At 43.5% G+C, this 19,714-nt stretch overlaps 1 protein-coding gene across 2 annotated transcripts in view; it reads left to right on the forward strand.

Annotated features, from left to right (window-relative positions):
- The window catches only part of LOC134568473 (oocyte zinc finger protein XlCOF7.1-like), a 217,856-nt gene extending 204,713 nt beyond the window's left edge, over positions 1 to 13,143 (forward strand). For both annotated transcript variants that reach the window (XM_063427084.1, XM_063427083.1), the window contains one exon: positions 10,582 to 13,143. In XM_063427084.1, the coding sequence (XP_063283154.1) occupies positions 10,647 to 12,188 (1,542 nt within the window). In that variant the 5' untranslated portion in view covers positions 10,582 to 10,646 and the 3' untranslated portion in view covers positions 12,189 to 13,143. The remainder of the gene's footprint in view (positions 1 to 10,581) is intronic.
- The last annotated feature ends 6,571 nt before the right edge of the window (positions 13,144 to 19,714 follow it).

The raw sequence follows: 19,714 nt of genomic DNA on the forward strand, positions 1-19,714 counted from the left end.
AAACCATTAACAGATTTATTTAACCAATCATTGATAACTGGAGTAGTCCCAGAAGATTGGAAGTTAGCTAATGTTGTGCCCATTCACAAGAAAGGTAATAGGGAGGAGTCGGGCAACTATAGGCCAGTAAGCCTTACTTCAGTAGTGGGGAAAGTGATGGAAACCATGTTAAAGGATAGGATTGTTGAACATCTAAAAACACATGGATTTCAAGACCAGAGACAACATGGGTTTACTTCAGGGAGATCATGCCAAACTAATCTTATTGATTTTTTTGATTGGGTAACTAAAATTATAGATCAGGGTGGTGCAGTAGACATTGCTTACCTAGATTTCAGTAAGGCTTTTGACACTGTTGCACATAGAAGGCTTATCAATAAACTACAATTTTTGAGTTTGGATTCCAATATTGTTGAATGGGTAAGGCAGTGGCTGAGTGACAGGCAACAGAGGGTTGTAGTCAATGGAGTATATTCGAAGCTTGGGCTTGTCACCAGTGGGGTACCTCAGGGATCTGTACTTGGACCCATTCTCTTTAATATTTTTATTAGTGATATTGCAGAAGGTCTTGATGGTAAGGTCTTTTTGCGGATGATACTAAGATATGTAACAGGGTTGATGTTCCAGGAGGGATAAGCCAAATGGAAAATGATTTAGGTAAACTAGAAAAATGGTCAGAGTTGTGGCAACTGACATTTAATGTGGATAAGTGCAAGATAATGCATCTTGGACGTAAAAACCCAAGGGTAGAGTACAAAATATTTGATAGAGTCCTAACCTCAACATCTGAGGAAAGGGATTTAGGGGTGATTATTTCTGATGACTTAAAGGTAGGCAAACAATGTAATAGAGCAGCTGGAAATGCTAGCAGAATGCTTGGTTGTATAGGGAGAGGTATTAGCAGTAGAAAGAGGGAAGTGCTCATGCCATTGTACAGAACACTGGTGAGACCTCACTTGGAGTACTGTACACAGTACTGGAGACCATATCTTCAGAAGGATATTGATACCTTAGAGAGAGTTCAAAGAAGGGCTACTAAACTGGTTCATGGATTGCAGGATAAAACTTACCAGGAAAGGTTAAAGGATCTTAACATGTATAGCTTGGAGGAAAGACGAGACAGGGGGGATATGATAGAAACATTTAAATACATAAAGGGAATCAACACAGTAAAGGAGGAGACTATATTTAAAAGAAGAAAAACTACCACAACAAGAGGACATTAAATTAGAGGGACAAAGGTTTAAAAATAATATCAGGAAGTATTACTTTACTGAGAGGGTAGTGGATGCATGGAATAGCCTTCCAGCTGAAGTGGTAGAGGTTAACACAGTAAAGGAGTTTAAGCATGCGTGGGATAGGCATAAGGCTATCCTAACTATAAGATAAGGTCAGGGACTAATGAAAGTATTTAGAAAACTGGGCAGACTAGATGGGCCGAATGGTTATCTGCCGTCACATTCTATGTTTCTATGTTTCTAACCAAGGAGAAATAAAAGTAATTTAAAGACAGATAGGTCTGTAACAGTTATTGTATAGTTGGTTAAGATAGTTAAGCCCATGCCTCTCCCATATTCTGTGGTTGAAGTCTGTGATCAGTAGCGGCATTGCTTTGAGGGGCGTTGCCTGGGATATAGGTCTATGTGTTGCCAATCGGTGTAAGTGGCTATTACATACGGATGTTGTTAGTGAGGTGGTCGATAGGCAAGCTGTTATGTGTGGTCTGCTGGGGGTGGAAGCCATGCCAGAACATCCAGGGCCGTGTTGTGTGTCCAGACGGATTCTAACTGTTTCCACTGTGGACCATTTGTGGAAGCATTGGCCTGGATGATGCTACTAAGGATGGCTGCATGGTAAATTTGGGAGGCTCATACCAACGTCTTGGTTGGGGATATGCATAATTTTGAGAGCTATGCGGGGACGCTTCCCATTCCATTCAAATCTTGATACCCAACGTTGTAATGTGTTGAAGTATGTGTGGGGGTTCTTTATTGGCAGGGAATGGAACAGGTACTGCAGCTTTGGGAGTAGTATCATTTTTGTGGCTGCAATACGCCCTGTCCATGAGATGAGCATGGGCCTCCAAACCTGCATTGAGTGCCTAAGTTCTCTTAGTAGTCTGCCATAATTAGCACGGAAAAGGTCGGCAAGCACCCTTGGGAACGCAATCCCCATAAACGTGATGTGGTCAGTTCGCCAGTCGTAGTCATGTTTGTTTCAATCTTTGGAGGGTGTTAGAAGGGATACCCTTGCATAATGCTTGGGTTTTGGCTACATTTAATTTATAGTGGGAGCATTTGCAGTAGGAATCTAAGATGGAGTGGAAGTGTGGTAGCGACTTTTCAGGGTCGCTTAATGTAAGTAAAATATCATCTGCGAAGATCGTTAATTTGTATACCTTTTGATGCAGCTTGATACCTGATTAGAGGTCAGAGGTTCTAGCGCTATTATGTAAATGTAACGAAACTCCCCATACCCCATTCCTCCTGGACTACTCTGATCTCTGGCTTCCCTGATTTTGACTTCCTTTGACTACGCTTCTGCTAATCCCTACTGTACAGCGTCTTGGAGCACTTTTCCAGGAAAGCCCCCGTGCACAGACTCACAGGGGTAGATAGAACAGGTGCGTTGATTAATGCTTGTTTCAAGGTTTGGAATGCTGTTTCACAGGCGGGAGACCACAGGACTACTCTAGGCAAATTCTTTTTGGTCAAATCTGTCAAAGGTTTAGCAATGGTACTATAGTCAGGGACAAATTTTCTGTAATACCCTGCTGTCCCTAAGAATGCCAGTACCTGGGTCTTAGTGTGGGGTGTTGGCCAGTTGGCTACAGCCTCAACCTTAGCGGGTTCTGGTCGTTGTTTCCCACACCCCACTCTGTGTCCCAAGTACTGGACTTCTGCCATCCCGAAATTACATTTTTCTGGTTTCAGGGTTAGGCCTGCGGCCCTAATTTGATCCAGCACAGCCTCAACATGCCTTAAGTGTTCCCCCCAAGTCTCACTATAGATCGCAATGTCATCCAGGTACGCGCAAGCAAAATCCTGGAAGCCATCAAGGAGGCGGTCCACTAAGCGCTGAAATGTAGCTGGGGCGTTCTTCATCCCAAATGGCATGACCTTGAACTGGTATAAGCCAAATGGGGTGACAAATGCCGACTTAGGGATAGCCTCCTTGGCCAGGGGAATCTGCCAATACCCTTTGCACAAATCGATGGTGGTCAGATAACGTCCCCTGGCAATACGATCTAATAGCTCGTCTACTCGGGGCATGGGGTATGCATCTGTCACGGTTCTGTCATTGAGGCGTCGGTAATCGACACAGAATCGGGTTGTTCCGTCCTTTTTGGGTACTAAGACAACGGGCGAAGCCCAGGGACTGTCAGATGGTTCTATAACCCCCAGTCTTAACATTTCTTGTATTTCCTTCCTCATCTCCTCTTTTACTGCCTCAGGGGTTCTGTAGGGAGTCTGTACGTAGTGAGTCGCTAAGGAAGTGTACCCTGGCTCCTGGGAAAACGTCAACCCTTTCTCAGTTAGCAATTGTTGGATCTGTCCTTTTTCTGCAGGGGTTAACCGCTCCCCTAGCTGTATCGTATCGAGCAGAGTTTTAGGTTCCGAGTCGGCTAATAGATCTGGGATGGGTAAGCTGTCAGGGTCTTCAGTGGCTGGGATACATATGGCTGCTACATCCTCTGGTCTTTCTTGATACTCTTTTAATAAGTTTACATGAAAGGATTTCTGTATCCTTTCGTCTTTGCTGCTGGCAATTACATATGTAGTATCGCAGACTTGTGCTACTACTTTGTAAGGGCCCTGCCAGGAGGTCTGGAGCTTATTCCATTTGACAGGCCTAAGCACCAGCACCTTCTGGCCCACTTGAAACATTCTCTGACGGGCGCCCTGATCGTACCAATGTTTCTGTCGACCCTGGGCTGCATGGAGATGGTCCTGTGCCATCCGAGCTAAATGCTCCATGCGGTCCCACATTTCCAGCACATATGGCACGATGGGAACACCTTCATGTTCTGTCTCTCCCTCCCAGTGCTCTCGGATGAGGTCGAGGGGGCCTCGCACTCTCCGTCCATAGATCAGCTCGAACGGAGAGAACCCTGTGGATTCCTGCGGCACCTCTCGATAGGCAAACAAGAGGTGCGGCAAAAATCGCTCCCAATCTCTGTATTCCGCCGTAAAGTTCCGCAGCAATTGCTTGAGGGTACCATTAAAGCGTTCACAGAGACCGTTAGTCCGAGGGTGGTACGGTGAACTAAGCAGGGTCTTAATACCGCAGACCTTCCATAACTGTTGGGTTAGGTCTGCGTTAAACTGGGTCCCCTGTCGGATAGGATTTCATGAGGAAACCCCACTCTGGTGAATATCCCGAGAGCACTGGCAACAGTGTCTGCCTGGATATTCGTCAGAGCGACGGCCTCCGGGTAGCGAGTAGCATAGTCCACTACGGTAAGAATATATTTCTTACCAGAGGGACTGGGGTTAGGTAGAGGTCCCACTTGGTCGACTGCTACCCTGCTAAACGGTTCCTCGATCATGGGCATAGGTGACAGTCGAGCTTTAGGGTGATCCCCTCTTTTTCCTACCCGTTGGCATACGTCACAAGTGCTGCAGTAACGTCGCACATCCTTTGAGATCCCCGGCCAAAAGAAGGTCTGGGTGATCCTGTAGGTGGTGCGGTTACCCCCTAGATGCCCTGCCAATGGAATGTCGTGGCCGATTCGGAGAAGTTCCAACCACTAGTTGGCGCTTTTGCGAAGGGACACAGCCTCTCTTTCTGCCTTCGGTCAATCTGTATAACCTGTCACCATCCCATATAAAGCGTTCCCGCTCATCCCCTCTACTGTCTACTAATTCTCGATACTTTTGGAGGGTGGCTTCCTCTCTAGTTTCCCTCCCAAACTCCTCTGGGGTGTCCCAAGCTATGGGTCTCTCTACCGTAGTGGGGTTAAATGTGGGTTCTTGGCTTACCTGGGTCTCTCGGCCTGTTGTATGATCATCTGTGATACCGGTCTGTGTGCGGGTGGTCACGGGACAAGCAGCAGCAGGTGTAGGTAAATAAGCCAAAGTCAGAGGGCCAATGTCGTTGCCCAGCACCACCTCGGCAGGCAGGTTGTCCATGATGCCAACTGTGGTCTTTCCCGACCCGACTCCCCAGTCCTAGTGTACCCGGGCGGTGGGTAAGCGAAATACAGCACCCCCTGCGACCCGGACTGCAACTGTGCGAGTAGATACATTTTCTGTCTTTGCCAGATGTTTTTGAATCAAAGTGATCGTAGCCCCGGTATCTCTTAGGCCTTGTGCTACTTGTCCATTCACCCTACCTCCTGATGGTGATGCTGATGGTTATCTGGAGAGGCAGCTTGTATTGGGTCTGCTTTATACAAGATTCCCAGACATTCCTCAGGGCCCACCTCGGTCTCGAGGCAGTGGGCCGCAGAGGGACGTGATGGAGTGACCTCTGTGTTGGGTGTTGTGCGTCTCCAGTTGTTATTTGTAGATCTCAAAGGGCAATAACGAGCAATAGGTCACGTGTTGCTGCAGTGATGGCACGTCACCCTAGACGAATCCCGGGGGTTGTTGTTAGATCCCTGAGGACGTGGTGGTCCTGGTGGGACTGGAGCCCGAAACTCTGGGCGTGGGGTGACGGATGGAGTGCGTGGTTCTACCTTATGAGCCAGCCGTGTAGTACCCTGGCTTACTTTCCTTGTTTCTGCGTACTCATCTGCTAGCTGAGCCGCCTCGTTTAAGTTAGCGGGACGGCGATCTCGTGCCCAGTCTTGTATGTCTGCGGCCAGGTCTTGGAAGAAATGTTCCATTCGGAACAGCTGTAATATTTCCTCCCCGGTGTTGGCCTTGCACCCTTGGATCCAATGTGATGCCACCCTTTATAACCGGTTGGCCTATTCCATGTGGGAGTCCACAGCCTTCTTCTTGGACTCCTGGAAGCGGCGGCGGTATGCTTCTGGGGTTACAGCGTACCTAGTGAGCAGTGCCTCTTTTACCCGTTGATACTGCGATATCTCCTCTGCAGTAAGTGCTCGAAAAGCCTCATTCGCTTTTACTGATAATTTCCCAGACAGGATAGTGACCCATTGCTCCGGTGGTATTTGGTGTAGTGAGCACTGCCTCTCAAAGTCAGCCAAATACCCATCAATTTCCTCTTCACTTTCCACAAAGGTTTTAAAAGCAGTAAATGGTATTTTCTTTAACGCAGCAGCAGGTGGAGGGGTAGGAACTGCATGTGTAATGGGCTGTCTAGCTCTTACCAGTTCCAGTTCTTGTCCCCTCTTAGTTTCTATCTCCTCCCTTGCTTCCCGGAACAGCTGGTTTATTAGTTCCACGGACGTTGCTGGATACAAGGATAATCTCCGCTGTACAATAGCAGTGATTACATCTTCCTCGTTGACAGGTGCAAGGGGCTCAGTTTCTTCCATGGACCTATCCATTTCGTCCAGCTCCAGCAGGTCAGCTATCAGCTCCCTCCGTGGTCTGTTACTGGCACTCCTACCACGACTCTCCAATAAATCTTTTAGTGTGGGTCTTTTCAGCTTAGCGTACTGCGACTCCATTCAGCACTTGCTCTTTGGATAAAAGGACCATCCCACCGCTGCCAACCAATGTATCGGCTACCCAAATAGTGAGAGGGTATCAGCCGTTGGAGACGTCCTTCTCCCTGGCAAGTTGCTGTATAAAAGTAAAGCTGGTATAATCCCATCCACGAGATCCAGAGAGAGAGTCAGTTTCAGCTGTAAAAAGAGCAGAATAACAATCCAATATAATTCCCTTTCAAGAACGAGACAAGCCTACGTTTTGAAGGGTCAAGTAGAACTGAGGTGCTGGTACACTCAGTCTGGTTTTTATTACAGTACGGTACAAATAGAACACACCCAGGGGGAGGTTGAAAATAACCAATCACATACATGGTACAACCCTCACGTCTCCTCCCCTCAGATAAACATATAACATAATTAAAACATACACAATTTGACTCAAGTTCTGGATGTACCCCAAAAACAGGGGGTACACCTTTAAATCCAGCACCGCTTGATAGCTCTCATTCAGGGGAACAACACATCCAAATTCCAGCTCATTCGGTTGAGGGGTTCGGGAGTTATGGGTCTTTGAAGTTTTGACCGACCGCACAGATTCTCTAGCCGAAAACAGTTCCATAAGTTTTGGCCCTGTGGTCGGTCTCTGTTCGTGTATTAAAACCCCACAAAATCCTTGCCATCCACAGCTATCTCGGTGTTCGCCGGAATTCCCATATAAAGTTAAGTATAACTACCGAACGGCCGGTTGTTCGGTAGTTCCAGCACGAAGTTATGGGCGCATGGAGGTCTCAGCGGTGTTCGCCTGTTTGCGTATCCGTTTTTAGTTCCATGAGTTCACAGGCAAACACCGCTGTTCGTGCGAAAGATGGCCGCGAACACGTGCAAAGTCCCGAAATGGCGACCACCTATACTTTACACAAAGCATTCGTGCTGAACCATGCGAACGGCTGGAATGAAGCTGGGAGGTAAAATACTCCTTAATTACACACCAAGGTGGTCCGGTGTTGGGTAGTTTGAGTCCATTCATGGGTAATGGTAAATCCAATTGTAACGAACGAGTAATTCGGTTCTTTGTATGTCCCACTGCATAATTATTATGGATGTACAGGCAGAATACATAGTTCCGTTACACTGTGCCCTTAGATCTTGGAGGCTATGATGCCTGACCGGAGTTTCCATGTTTTGGGAGGCAGGTGTAACAGATCACCTGGCACCCCGACTGGGTACCTCCGTTGAAGGATGTTCCTAGCGCTTTCAGAGGGCTCCAAGCGCTCTGCAGACACCACAACCACCGCAGACCCCACTACCCGCTGCAGCTTGGTTAGGGTCTCGCCGTCTCCTACCCACCCTGGACCTACGACAAGGCTCCAGGTTCCAGTGGGTGAACCTCTCCTCCAAGAGAGTGAAGCAAGAACAAGCTCTTATAAGAGCTTAGTAGTGATTAGCTAAGAGAGTATGCAGAGCATAGCAATCCCTTGTAGTGATATAGCAATTCCCCCAATAAGAGACAGGACTCTAGATTGAGGGTGAAGAACTATCTGTACTGGCACATACAGCCTCTTTTATTCACATTCTACAAACATAGTACTGCCCACAGGGTTTTGAAGAACAACCAAACAACACATTACAACACAGCTAACACTCCCATTCATTACATCAGAAATCCTTCCCCTCTGCCTGTGATATAATTATCTCAACACAATATACAAACTTAATTATCACAGGCAGGAAAATACAGTATTATAAAACATATCACAGGGACCCCAAAACATGCAATAACCCCATACATATCCTCGGAACCGGGGGATCTGGGTGAACCACATATCCAAAATTGACCCCGATCCGTTCAGTAGTTTGGAAGATACGGTTTAATGCAGATTCCGCAGAACATATACAGGCTATATGAACAATAATTACTGCTAAATGTGTCCCCTGTTCTTTAGTTTAAAACTACTGAACGATGTCTTTGTGCACCAAACACCGGCGAGATGGCACCGTGTAGAAAAGTCAAAACAGTGTCTGAGAGTTAAAATGGCTGCCATCCATTGTTCTCATCATGTGCCTCTGATACATGAAATGGTGGCCACCTAGTAACTCCACAGTTTGTCTGGTAGTCCATCCAGCCGAACCAACAGATGAAACACATGGGGAACAGTGCAACAAACGAAGGGAATCCTAATAAATATGGACAATAGTCATAATTGTGCACAATCTCCAGTTTTGTCACGGGGCACAAATAGTGTTTTCAAATGCCATATATCCCAGGGCCATAGTCAGAAGGTAGGAGGCGGGCAAGCAGCCCCCTCCAAGAACACGTGGCGAGGTCTGTTCCGCCACAGCAGGTTATTGGTTGGTAGTTGGATGGTGGTGTTCCCTTGTCAGGGTCCTTCATAACCAGTATCATTCTGCCTTGTGTTAGCTAGTCAGGGTGGGAGCCTGTTGCTAGTAGCTGGTTCATTTGTGCTGCTAGGCGTTCATGCAGCGTTGTTAACTTCTTTATCCAGTAGGTGGGGATCATGTCAGGTCCTGGGGCTGACCAACTCTTCATGTGTGCTACTTGCTGTTGGATATCTTCGACTGTGATGGTGACTGGTTACTGGTCTGGCAGCATGCAGTGGTCTGCTTTCAGGTCTAGTAGCAACTAGGCCTTGGTGTTATGAGATGCTTCTTTCTCCCAGATATTCTTCCAGTACTGTTCAGTCTCAGCTCTGGGTGTTTCTTGTAGTGGTTACCTTAAAGATGTGTATACACCTTGTCTTTGAAGTTAACAAGCCATGGGGTTGGCGGTGTTCGGGGGTGGTGGGGTGCATAAAAAGGGGTAACTTGTCTTCATTTAGGAAAAAAATTAAAGGAGGGTACCAAAAGGGGGCTACGGACAACCGAACGGAGAGGGGAACAAGTCTGCTACATTAGTAATGTCATAACATATGATTTATACATGTCTTTGATCCATTCATTAGGTTCTATCTAAATATTTTCAAATTAACAATATAGGTACTTTTTGTATATAATGAAATATAGAGACATCAATATATATTTTCCTCCCCCCCCCCCCCCCCCCTTACAAACACTTTGTTTTATATGTAAGAGATGTGTTCTCTCTAATCAATGTGTTTACATTCCAATCTGTTTGGTCAGGCAGAGAATAGAGTAAGAAAGAAAAAAATATATTGTTACAAAGTGGAGTTCTGCTAAGTAGTGATTTACAGTATACATTTAATCTTAATTTCACAATACCTCTGACGGATTACAGGAAGACAGGGGTAAAGAAGGTGATGGAGGAGAAGAAGGGAAGGATGGATGGTGGTGGAAAGGGAGAAGGAAGGGCACAAGAGCAGGGAATACGGGGAGCGGTAAGTGGAGAGTAAGGTGGTTCTCCATTCATTTTTACAGGAAGGCCACCCAGACGCCTCTATATCTGTGAGACAAGTAAGCTTGCTTCTGCTTAAATTAATTATCTCCCAGGAACTTGAGGTACAATTCAAAACACTCCAAATGTATACAAGTATAATAAGAACCCTCACAAGTATTATCTCCCCGGATAGCCTGGATTTGAGCGAATGTGCAAATATCGCTTGAATCCATGTAGTATTGCCAGCGAGGAAAGGAGATAATGGCCAGTCCACTGTGTGGAATTCCTGTATCTACATAAACTAAGTCTCCCTCTGGCTTATATGTAGTGAATGTTCTCCTTGTTTGGGAGAGTCTTTTCTCTGAAAAGTGCTCTCTTGGCTTGTCTGGGAACCGAGCAGGCAACGTTATGATTTTCCCTGTGTTCGTTAGGCATAGTGTAATTTTACATTTTGCCAATTGAATAAAAGTGTGTATACGCACTTTTTATATTATAATGGAATTAGAGCGCACAAATATTTTTTAAAGATATTATTTCATCACCATAATGTTTCATAGTCATATTTCTGATGTTTCATGAAAATAAAGTCAGTTTTTCTTAGTATGGTAAGCAATAAATCATTTATAAAAATATTTTCTATAACTCCCATTACATTTTGTTTCAGATATTTCCAGCAGTAGGAGTTTTTCTAAAGGACAGGACACCAACAGAAATATACTAAGCAAGATTATGAAGAAATCTTTTAATAAAAAGACCAAGGATTCCAACTCTCCAAACTCAAGCAATCTCCCAGAATCCTGTATGTCTACAAAGGAGATAGGAAACATAAACCCAAAACCTTTCTCGTGTTCTGAATGTGGAAAATGTTTTCGCTGGCAGTCACAAATTGTAATACATCAGAGAAGTCACACAGGAGAGAAACCTTTCTCATGTTTTGAATGTGGAAAATGTTTTAGCCTGTCCTCAAGTCTAAGAACACATGAGAGAATACACACAGGAGAGAAACCTTTCTCATGTTCTGAATGCGGGAAATGTTTTAGCCTTAAGTCATCTCTAGCTGCACACCAGAGAAATCATACAGGAGAGAAACCTTTCTCATGTTCTGAATGTGGAAAATGTGTAAACAGCCATGCACACCTTCTTGTACACCAGAGATCCCACACAGGGGAGAAACCTTTCTCGTGTTTTGAATGTGGAAAATGTTTTAGCCTGTCCTCAAGTCTAAAAATACATGAGATAATTCACACAGGAGAGAAACCTTTCTCATGTGCTGAATGTGGAAGATGTTTTAATAGGCATTCAACTCTAGTTACACATTGGAGAACTCACTCAGGAGAGAAACCTTTCTCATGTTCTGAATGTGGGAAATGTTTTACTCTTAAGGCATCTCTAGTTGCACACCAGAGAACTCACACAGGAGAGAAACCTTTCTCATGTTCTGAATGTGGGAAATGTTTTAGCCAGTACTCAAGTCTTAGTACACATCAGAGTGCTCACTCAGGAGAAAAACCTTTCTCATGTTCTGCATGTGGGAAATGGTTTAGCCATAACTCCGCTCTAGTTGCACACCAGAGAAAACACACACTAGAGAAACCTTTCTCATGTGCTGAATGTGGGAAATGTTTTAACAGCCATGCACACCTTCTTGTACACCAGAGATCTCACACAGGAGAGAAACCTTTCACATGTTCTGCATGTGGAAAATGTTTTAGCCAGCACTCAGATCTTGTTAAACATCAGATAACTCACACAGGAGAGAAACCTTTCTCATGTGCTGAATGTGGGAAATGTTTTAACAGGCATTCAAATCTAGTTACACATTGGAGAACTCACTCAGGAGAGAAACCTTTCTCATGTTCTGAATGTGGGAAATGTTTTGGCCTTAGAACATCTTTAGTTGCACACATGAGAACTCACACAGGAGAGAAACCTTTCTCATGTGCTGAATGTGGGAAATGTTTTAACAGGCATTCAAATCTAGTTACACACCGGAGAACTCACTCAGGAGAGAAACCTTTCTCATGTGCTGAATGTGGAAAATGTTTTAACAGGCATTCAAATCTAGTTGCACACCAAAGAACTCACACAAGAGAGAAACCTTTGTCATGTTCTGAATGTGGAAAATGCTTTAGCCAGTACTCAGCTCTAGTTGCACACCAGAGAAGTCATACAGATGAGAAACCTTTCTCATGTACAGAATGGAGAAATAGTTTTGTTAGTAAACCAGAGTTTGTTAATCATCAGATAACTCACACTGTAGAGTTTTTATAATGTGTTTATGAATTCACATCGGAGTTAAACAACAAATACTGTGAATTGCTTTATTGCTGTCAAAAGAAATAATACCTGTGATAATAGCAATGTATAAATGATGCATTGGTATTGCAATTGTGTTAACTCTACAGAGCCCCTCTTTACTTTCCTCCCCTTTGATATTAATGTTAAATTTGAAAACTTCTGTGCCTTCCATGCATTCTTTCATTTTGTTTATTTTTTGTTAGTGTGAGAGTTATTGCACAAATTGTCTGGTTATTTGATGCTCCTCATTTATCAATTTCACCTAACTAATCTCTCCCATTGATTGGTTTCATTTTCTCACCTAATTTCTGCATGCCTTTTCACCCCTAGTTTATTGATTTATCTAACCCCAGACTCTATCTTACTGTCTGTGACCCAAACAACAGCATTCATAAGTTTCACTCAGGACTCAGAGCTAATAAGTGTTGCAGCCAAAGGCATATGGAAACATGTCTGGCAGATCAAGTCCATCAAAACCCATCTCCTCAGATTATGGTATCCGAAAGTAACTGTTATTTCACAAACCTATTTTTCACAGTCCTCTTTTACCTTTTAATTCTGCTACTTCCCACCATGTTGCTTGGTTGCTATGTGGAAAATGTAAAGTCAGTAAAGCAAGTTTTGAAACACATCAGAGAACTCACACATGAGAGAAGCCTTTTTCATGTTCTGAATGTGGAAAATGTGTTATCCGTAAAGGAGAGCTTGTTATACTTCAAATAGGAGAGAAACCTTTCTCTTGTTCTGAATGTGGGAAATGTTTTAGCCTGCATGTACACCTTGTTAGTCATCAGAGAACTCACACAGGAGAGAAATTGTGTGATGTTTTTATTGTTCCAAATGTCATTGTCAACTCTAGTAAAGTAGGAGGCATCTATGTATTAATTTGGGAATAAAATATATTTTACTCTGAATGTGAGACATTCTAAAATCATTATACGAAGAAAATGAAAAGAATTAACCAAGGGCCAAAATGGTGAATATCATAGAGAATAAACAAAAAAAAGAAGAAAAAAAAATGCCATTCTACCTGTGTATGATTTACTGAGAAGATTATAGGCTTAAAAAGTAACTTTTAATAAATAAATCTAAAAACAAAATATATCAAAGAAAAATAATAATATGAACAGCAGGAGTGAGTGGAGACTATACAGCGAGTAAAACTCTGTGACTACTTATACAAGCTGTAAAAGTGTATACATAATAACACTAATGCTGAAGCAATACTGTTTTGCTATAATATAACATCAGGGTATTCCCAAGTAATAGAAGTTACATAGTTACATAGCTGAAAAGAGACTTGCGTCCATCAAGTTCAGCCTTCCTCACATATGTTTTTTGCTGTTGATCCAAAAGAAGGCATAAAAAAAGCAAAAAAAACCCAGTTTGAAGCACTTCCAATTTTGCAACAATCTAGCAAAAAAATTCCTTCTTGACCCCAGAATGGCAGTCAGATTTATCCTTGGATCAAGCAGTTATTACCCTACATTGAAAGATTATACCCTTGAATATTCTGTTTTTGCAAGTATGCATCTAGTAGCTGTTTGAACATCTGTATGGACTCTGATAAAACCACTTCTTCAGGCAGAGAATTCCACATCCTGATTGTTCTTACAGTAAAAAAACCTTTCCTTTGCCTTAGACGAAATCTTCTTTCTTCTAGTCTAAACGCATGACCTCGTGTCCTATGTAAAGTCCGGTTTGTGAATAGATTTCCACACAATGGTTGGTATTGGCCTCGAATATATTTGTATAATGTTATCATATCCTCTCTCAGGCTACGTTTTTCTAAACTAAATAGGTTTAATTTTGTTAACCTTTCTTCATAGCTGATATGTTCCATTCCTTTTATTAATTTTGAAGCCCGCCTCTGCACTTTTTCTAGTGCCATAATATCCTTCTTTAGAACAGGTGGCCAAAATTGCACAGCATATTCAATGTGTGGTCTTACCAGTGATTTATAAAGAGGCAAAATGATATTCTCGTCCCGAGAATGAATGCCCGTTTTCATGCATGACAATACCCTACTGGCCTTGGCCACTGCTGATTGACATTGCACATTGTTGCATAGTTTGTTGTCTATAACAATTCCCAAGTCCTTTTCGTGTGTTGTTATCCCTAATTCGCTTCCATTAAGGGTATACGTTGCTTGTGTATTCTTTACGCCGAAGTGCATAACTTTGCATTTTTCAACATTAAATTTCATCTGCCATTTGAGTGCCCAGTCCTCCAGTCTATCTAAATCCCTCTGCAGCAAAGTAATATCTTGCTCACATTGTATTATTTTACAAAGTTTTGTGTCATCTGCAAACACTGAAGCATGACTTTCAATGCTGTCTTCAAGATCATTTATAAACATGTTAAATAGAAGGGGTCCCAGAACAGACCCCTGAGGGACACCACTTGCCACCTCTGTCCAGCTTGAAAATTTACCATTAACGACAACTCTTTGTACTCTGTTTTTAAGCCAATGTTCTACCCAAGAACAAGCATTTTCATCTAGACCGATTTCCTTGAGTTTGAACACTAATCTTCTGTGTGGAACTGTATCAAATGCCTTGGCAAAGTCCAAATAGATCACATCCACTGCAGCACCCTGATCTATACTTCTACTTACTTCTTCGTAGAATGCAATCAAGTTAGTTTGACATGACCTGTGCTTCATAAAACCGTGCTGATTTTTGCTGATAACCATGTTCTTCTCAAGGAATTCTTGAATATAATCCCTTAATAACCTTTCAAATATTTTACCAGCCACAGAAGTTAAGCTCACAGGTCTATAATTTCCAGGCAAGGATTTTGAACCCTTTTTGAATATAGGAACAACATCTGCCTTCCTCCAATCCTCCGGAACACTTCCTGAAAGAAAAGAATCTTGAAAGATTAAAAACAGAGGTTCACTTATTTCTACACTTAGTTCCTTAAGTACACGTGGATGGATACCGTCAGGCCCTGGAGCTTTGTTTATATTAACTTTCTTTAGTTGCTGCAGCACCTTGTCTTGAGTTAACCAATTACAATTATTCTGCAAGTTTTTAGTAGCAATCATTTGCACATCTATTGCCATGGGTTCTTCCTAAATATATACAGAGGAGAAATAGTTATTTAAAATTCCTGCCTTTTCCTGGTCTTCATTGACTAACACCCCCGTTTCAGTTTTTAGTGTAGCTACGCTTTCATTTTTGGGTTCTTTAGAATTTATGTACTTAAAAAATGCTTTAGGGTTGGTTTTGCTCTCTTTAGCTATCATTTTTTCATTTTGAAGTTTAGCAAGTCTAATTGCCTTTTTGCACGCATTATTTGCTTCCTTATATCTTTTATAAGATGCATCTGATTTGTCCGATTTAAATGCTTTAAATGCCCTTTTCTTATTTTTAATCTCTTGTTTTACCTTTCTAGTAAGCCACATTGGTTTTAATTTGTTTCTTTTATATTTATTTCCCAATGGTACATACTGAGAAATGTACCTTTCTAATATTTGTTGGAAGATGATCCATTTTTCCTCAGTGTTCTTTTCACTAAAGAGTTTATGCCAGTCAATATATTGTAAAGCTTCCCTTAACTTATTGAAATTGGCCTTTTTAAAATTGTATGTTTTAGTATACCCCATGTGCTTTTGTTTTTTTTAGTTTATTTCAAAGGACACTATATTGTGATCACTATTTCCCAAGTGCTCACCTACTTGAATGTTGGTCAAAAGATCAATGTTGTTTGATAGAAGTGATACTGTATTAAATATCACTAATAGCTGTAACAAGAGGGGGGAGATAAGACGACTGCTAAACCAGTGCTGTCAATAGTTGAAAGATTTATGGATAAGTAAATCAATGTTGTTTGATAGAAGTGATACTGTATTAAATATCACTAATAGCTGTAACAAGAGGGGGGAGATAAGACGACTGCTAAACCAGTGCTGTCAATAGTTGAAAGATTTATGGATAAGTAAATCCCTACATAATAGTACAACTAGCGACATGGGTTAACTCCACATACAATAATTGATAATGTTCTATGGTACTTAACCTCAGAAAGAAAAGATAATGGTTCAGCTAAGACAGATTTCTGACAGACGGCAATTAGCCAGTTAAATATCACAAAAGCTGCCTAGATCATAGCTGCTTGATATTGATAATAAATAAAGGTTTCTGTCAAGCAGTGAAGTGAAAAATAAGGGGTTGCTGACCTGGCTCCGTTTTTTCTGCAAGATACCTAGCAGTATATTCTAGTGTAACAACGGCTGCCTGCACTGAATGATGTTATCTTATGCTTGCCCACAATGGAGCACAAAGTAGTAGGTCACCTGTGAAGGACTGCTGACAGGCAGCAGTTAACCGGTTAAAAGTCACACAAGTAGCCTAAGTGCTAGCTGTATCTAAATAATAGGTCAAAGTATAAAGAGAGGGTTTGCAAACAGTTTTGAACAGGTTGCCTAGGTAACAGAAAATATATACAGACATTGACAGAGGAAGGCGTATAGAATAAAGATTCCTGAGTCTTGTGCCTTCGAGGGCACCCCTTAATAAAAAGCCTGGTCTTATCAATCTCCCCCCATAAACATAATAAAGGAAAAAGAAAGAGAAATAAAGTATGTACAGAGTACATAAAATTAGTGTTAAGAGTCTCCAATATGCACTCCTGAGATGCTGGACATGAAAGAACTTGATGTCGGTAATTTAGCAATTGATAAGCAGAGAGTTAGGTGCCGGCACCAATAATGTGTCAGTATGTGTCCAGAGCCCCTGACGTGCACGTTTCGCCAGTGAAGCTCATCAGAGGGGAGGTAACGTTGCGAAACGTGCACGTGCAAGTGCAACTGGAAGCTCGTAGTCCTTACCAAGACGTTTCCCCGTTGCATCCCCTGCAAGCTAGAACAGCAGACAGGAATTATATCTTCCTTCCCTCCAATAACAGGACAACAAACAGTTTTGGAGGTTTAAGCACTGACTTCTGCCCAATCTTTATTGAAAACAGGTGTCTTATGCACAGACCCATGCAGGGGGTCTCCATTCCAGGCAGGAGTGGGCTGGGTTACAGATAGCCATTTCCCATCCTGGGAGATACCAACAGTACACAGGGATACACATGAAAACACATTACATTTAGGAGGGGTACACTTTGGGGCTCGGCACCCTGGGAAGGGAAGGGGTTGCAGGGTTGAAACCTACATTGCTAGAGAGCCCCGGGTCCCATCTGGAATCCCTGAAAAAAAGCGAAGCAATCGGATGCACAGAGCCTGAGATATCAGCTTCGAGAGTCTGGGGCTCGAGGATCTGTACATGCCCGAACTTAGTTCCATGGCGTTGCTTGGTTTAGTCCGGCGAATTCAAACTTTGCGCCTAAACCAAGCAACAAACAATCGGCTGAAAGTCCGCGAACCAAATTGCTCCAATCAGCGCTCGGGGAGGAACGCCCAATCCAAAGAAAGGGCGCGAAACTCGGTTGCACCAATCGGTGTTCGGGGAGGAGAAGGGTTTCACAGCCCAATCAGAAGAAAGGGCGCGAAACACAATTCACCTATCCGCTAAAAGCCGCAAAACCTATTTGCACCAATAAGCGCCCAAGGACAAGAGGGGTTTCGCCGCCCAATCAGCAGAGAGGACACAAAACTCCGCTAGAACAAGCGCCGCCTCTCCGATCAACGTTCACTCCTGCCAACCAACCAGGGGAATGGCGCTAACCCAATTTGAATGGGCGCTCCCTCTCCTATTGGTCGGCACGGACTTCCATGCGGCCAGCGGGACTCTGCGGCCGTGAGACAGACTCATAGACCCAGAGATGCCCCGCTGGTGTGTCCCCATCTCCGGTGGACCTCCCCATGCAGGTATCCATCAGAGAGAGCGCTCTCCTGGGCAGCCACAAGCCTAGCCTCGTAGCTCCCAGGTAGGGGACAATTTGTGACTATAGCTCCTTTGTGAGTGGGTAGGGAGGTCCCTAACACGAGGCTGAAGATGGGGTGTGCAGACCAGTTTGGGATACGAATGCTGCCCCTGGTGTCCGTTCAGTGATACAAACCGGTGGCCATCCTTTGAAAGCACGCTCCACGTGTTCCTTTTCGGTCTGCGGTTTTCACACCTCGTTAGCGTGGTGTGAACATTCTGTGAAGAAATCCCAGAGTTATTTTGTTTATTTAACTTTTTTCCATTCGGTAGCTGTAACTACCGAACACCTACCACCCCCTTGGTTCATTAACTTCAGAGAGAACAGTTGATTAAGTGCTCTCCCTTTGTTCGCACGAAAGGAGGCAGCGGGACTTGGTCATCGAGTGTCTGGAACTAAAATCGGAGACACTCGACTTCCCGAACACTGGTCAAACTGTACGGACGATTCCTTTTCCCGAACAGTTAGGAGAGCGCTGTTCGGTAGTTTGGTTCCCACAAACCAAGGGAACAATCACTACTGTGAGCCAGGGGGAGCAGTTTGTGCATTTTTTTTTGTTTTTAAGACTTCTCTAAAACTTCCATAAAATTTGAAAACCCCTGAACTTATCTGGGTGATTTTTGGATATGTTGGTCACCAAGATCAGGGCTATCAGGGGATATGACATTTATATGGATGTTATGTGTTTTAGGGTACTTTTCAAGTTTTGGGTGTGATGAATTGCACTTCGCCACTGGGTTTTGGAGAGGCCTGCTTGCCAGCCTCTTGCCCTGTGACTATGGCCCCCGGGGTGTATTGCCATTTAAAAACTCCATTTGGGCTTACTAGATTTTAAGGATTGTGGGGACACATGGTGTTTTGGGGTGTTTTGGGGTGTTTTCGGTGTTTTGTGTAAAAAATTATATTTTCTGCCTGTGGATAATTAGGTTACTCCATTAGCTAGCTTAATTATATTACAGGCAGAGGGGAGGGCTTGCTGACTGTATGTGGGAGTGTTACTGTGTTAATTATTGCTCCTATTGGTTTTGTGACTTAGTGGCCTGTGCTCCACAAGGTCCACGTGGATGGTAACCTTGTGGGGAAAATGTGTATAAAAGAAATGCCTTTGTGCTCATTAAACAGATCTTCTTACCCTCAACTTGCAGCCTTGTCTCGTGTTGTAGGGAACAGCTATAACTGCTATATCACTCTTCAGCTATACAGCTATACTCTCCTGGAGGAGAGGTCCCTTCCACAGCTATACTCTCCTGGAGGAGAGGTCCTTCCCACAGCTATACTCTCCTGAAGGAGAAGTTCTTCCCACAGCTATACCATCCTGGAGGAGAGGTCCTTCCCACAGCTGTACTCTCCTGGAGGAGAGGTCATTCTCACAGGTGGAGACAGCGAAACCCCAACCAAGCTATGGCAGTTCGTGGAGTCTGCGGTGGTATGGTGGTCCAGTGCTGTGCTGATAGTCCTTGGTAAGCGATAAGAGCATTGATTGGCGGACGGTCCGTCACATTAGGGAAATTGTGTTTTTTCTGCCTTGAGATAATTATTTCAGTATCTGACTCAATTATATACAGGCAGAGAGGAGGGAATTATATGTTTGTACTGGGAGTGTCATAGTTTGTCGCTGTATT

This window comes from Pelobates fuscus, chromosome 7, assembly GCF_036172605.1.
Source record: "Pelobates fuscus isolate aPelFus1 chromosome 7, aPelFus1.pri, whole genome shotgun sequence".
Taxonomy (NCBI): Eukaryota; Metazoa; Chordata; class Amphibia; order Anura; family Pelobatidae; genus Pelobates; species Pelobates fuscus.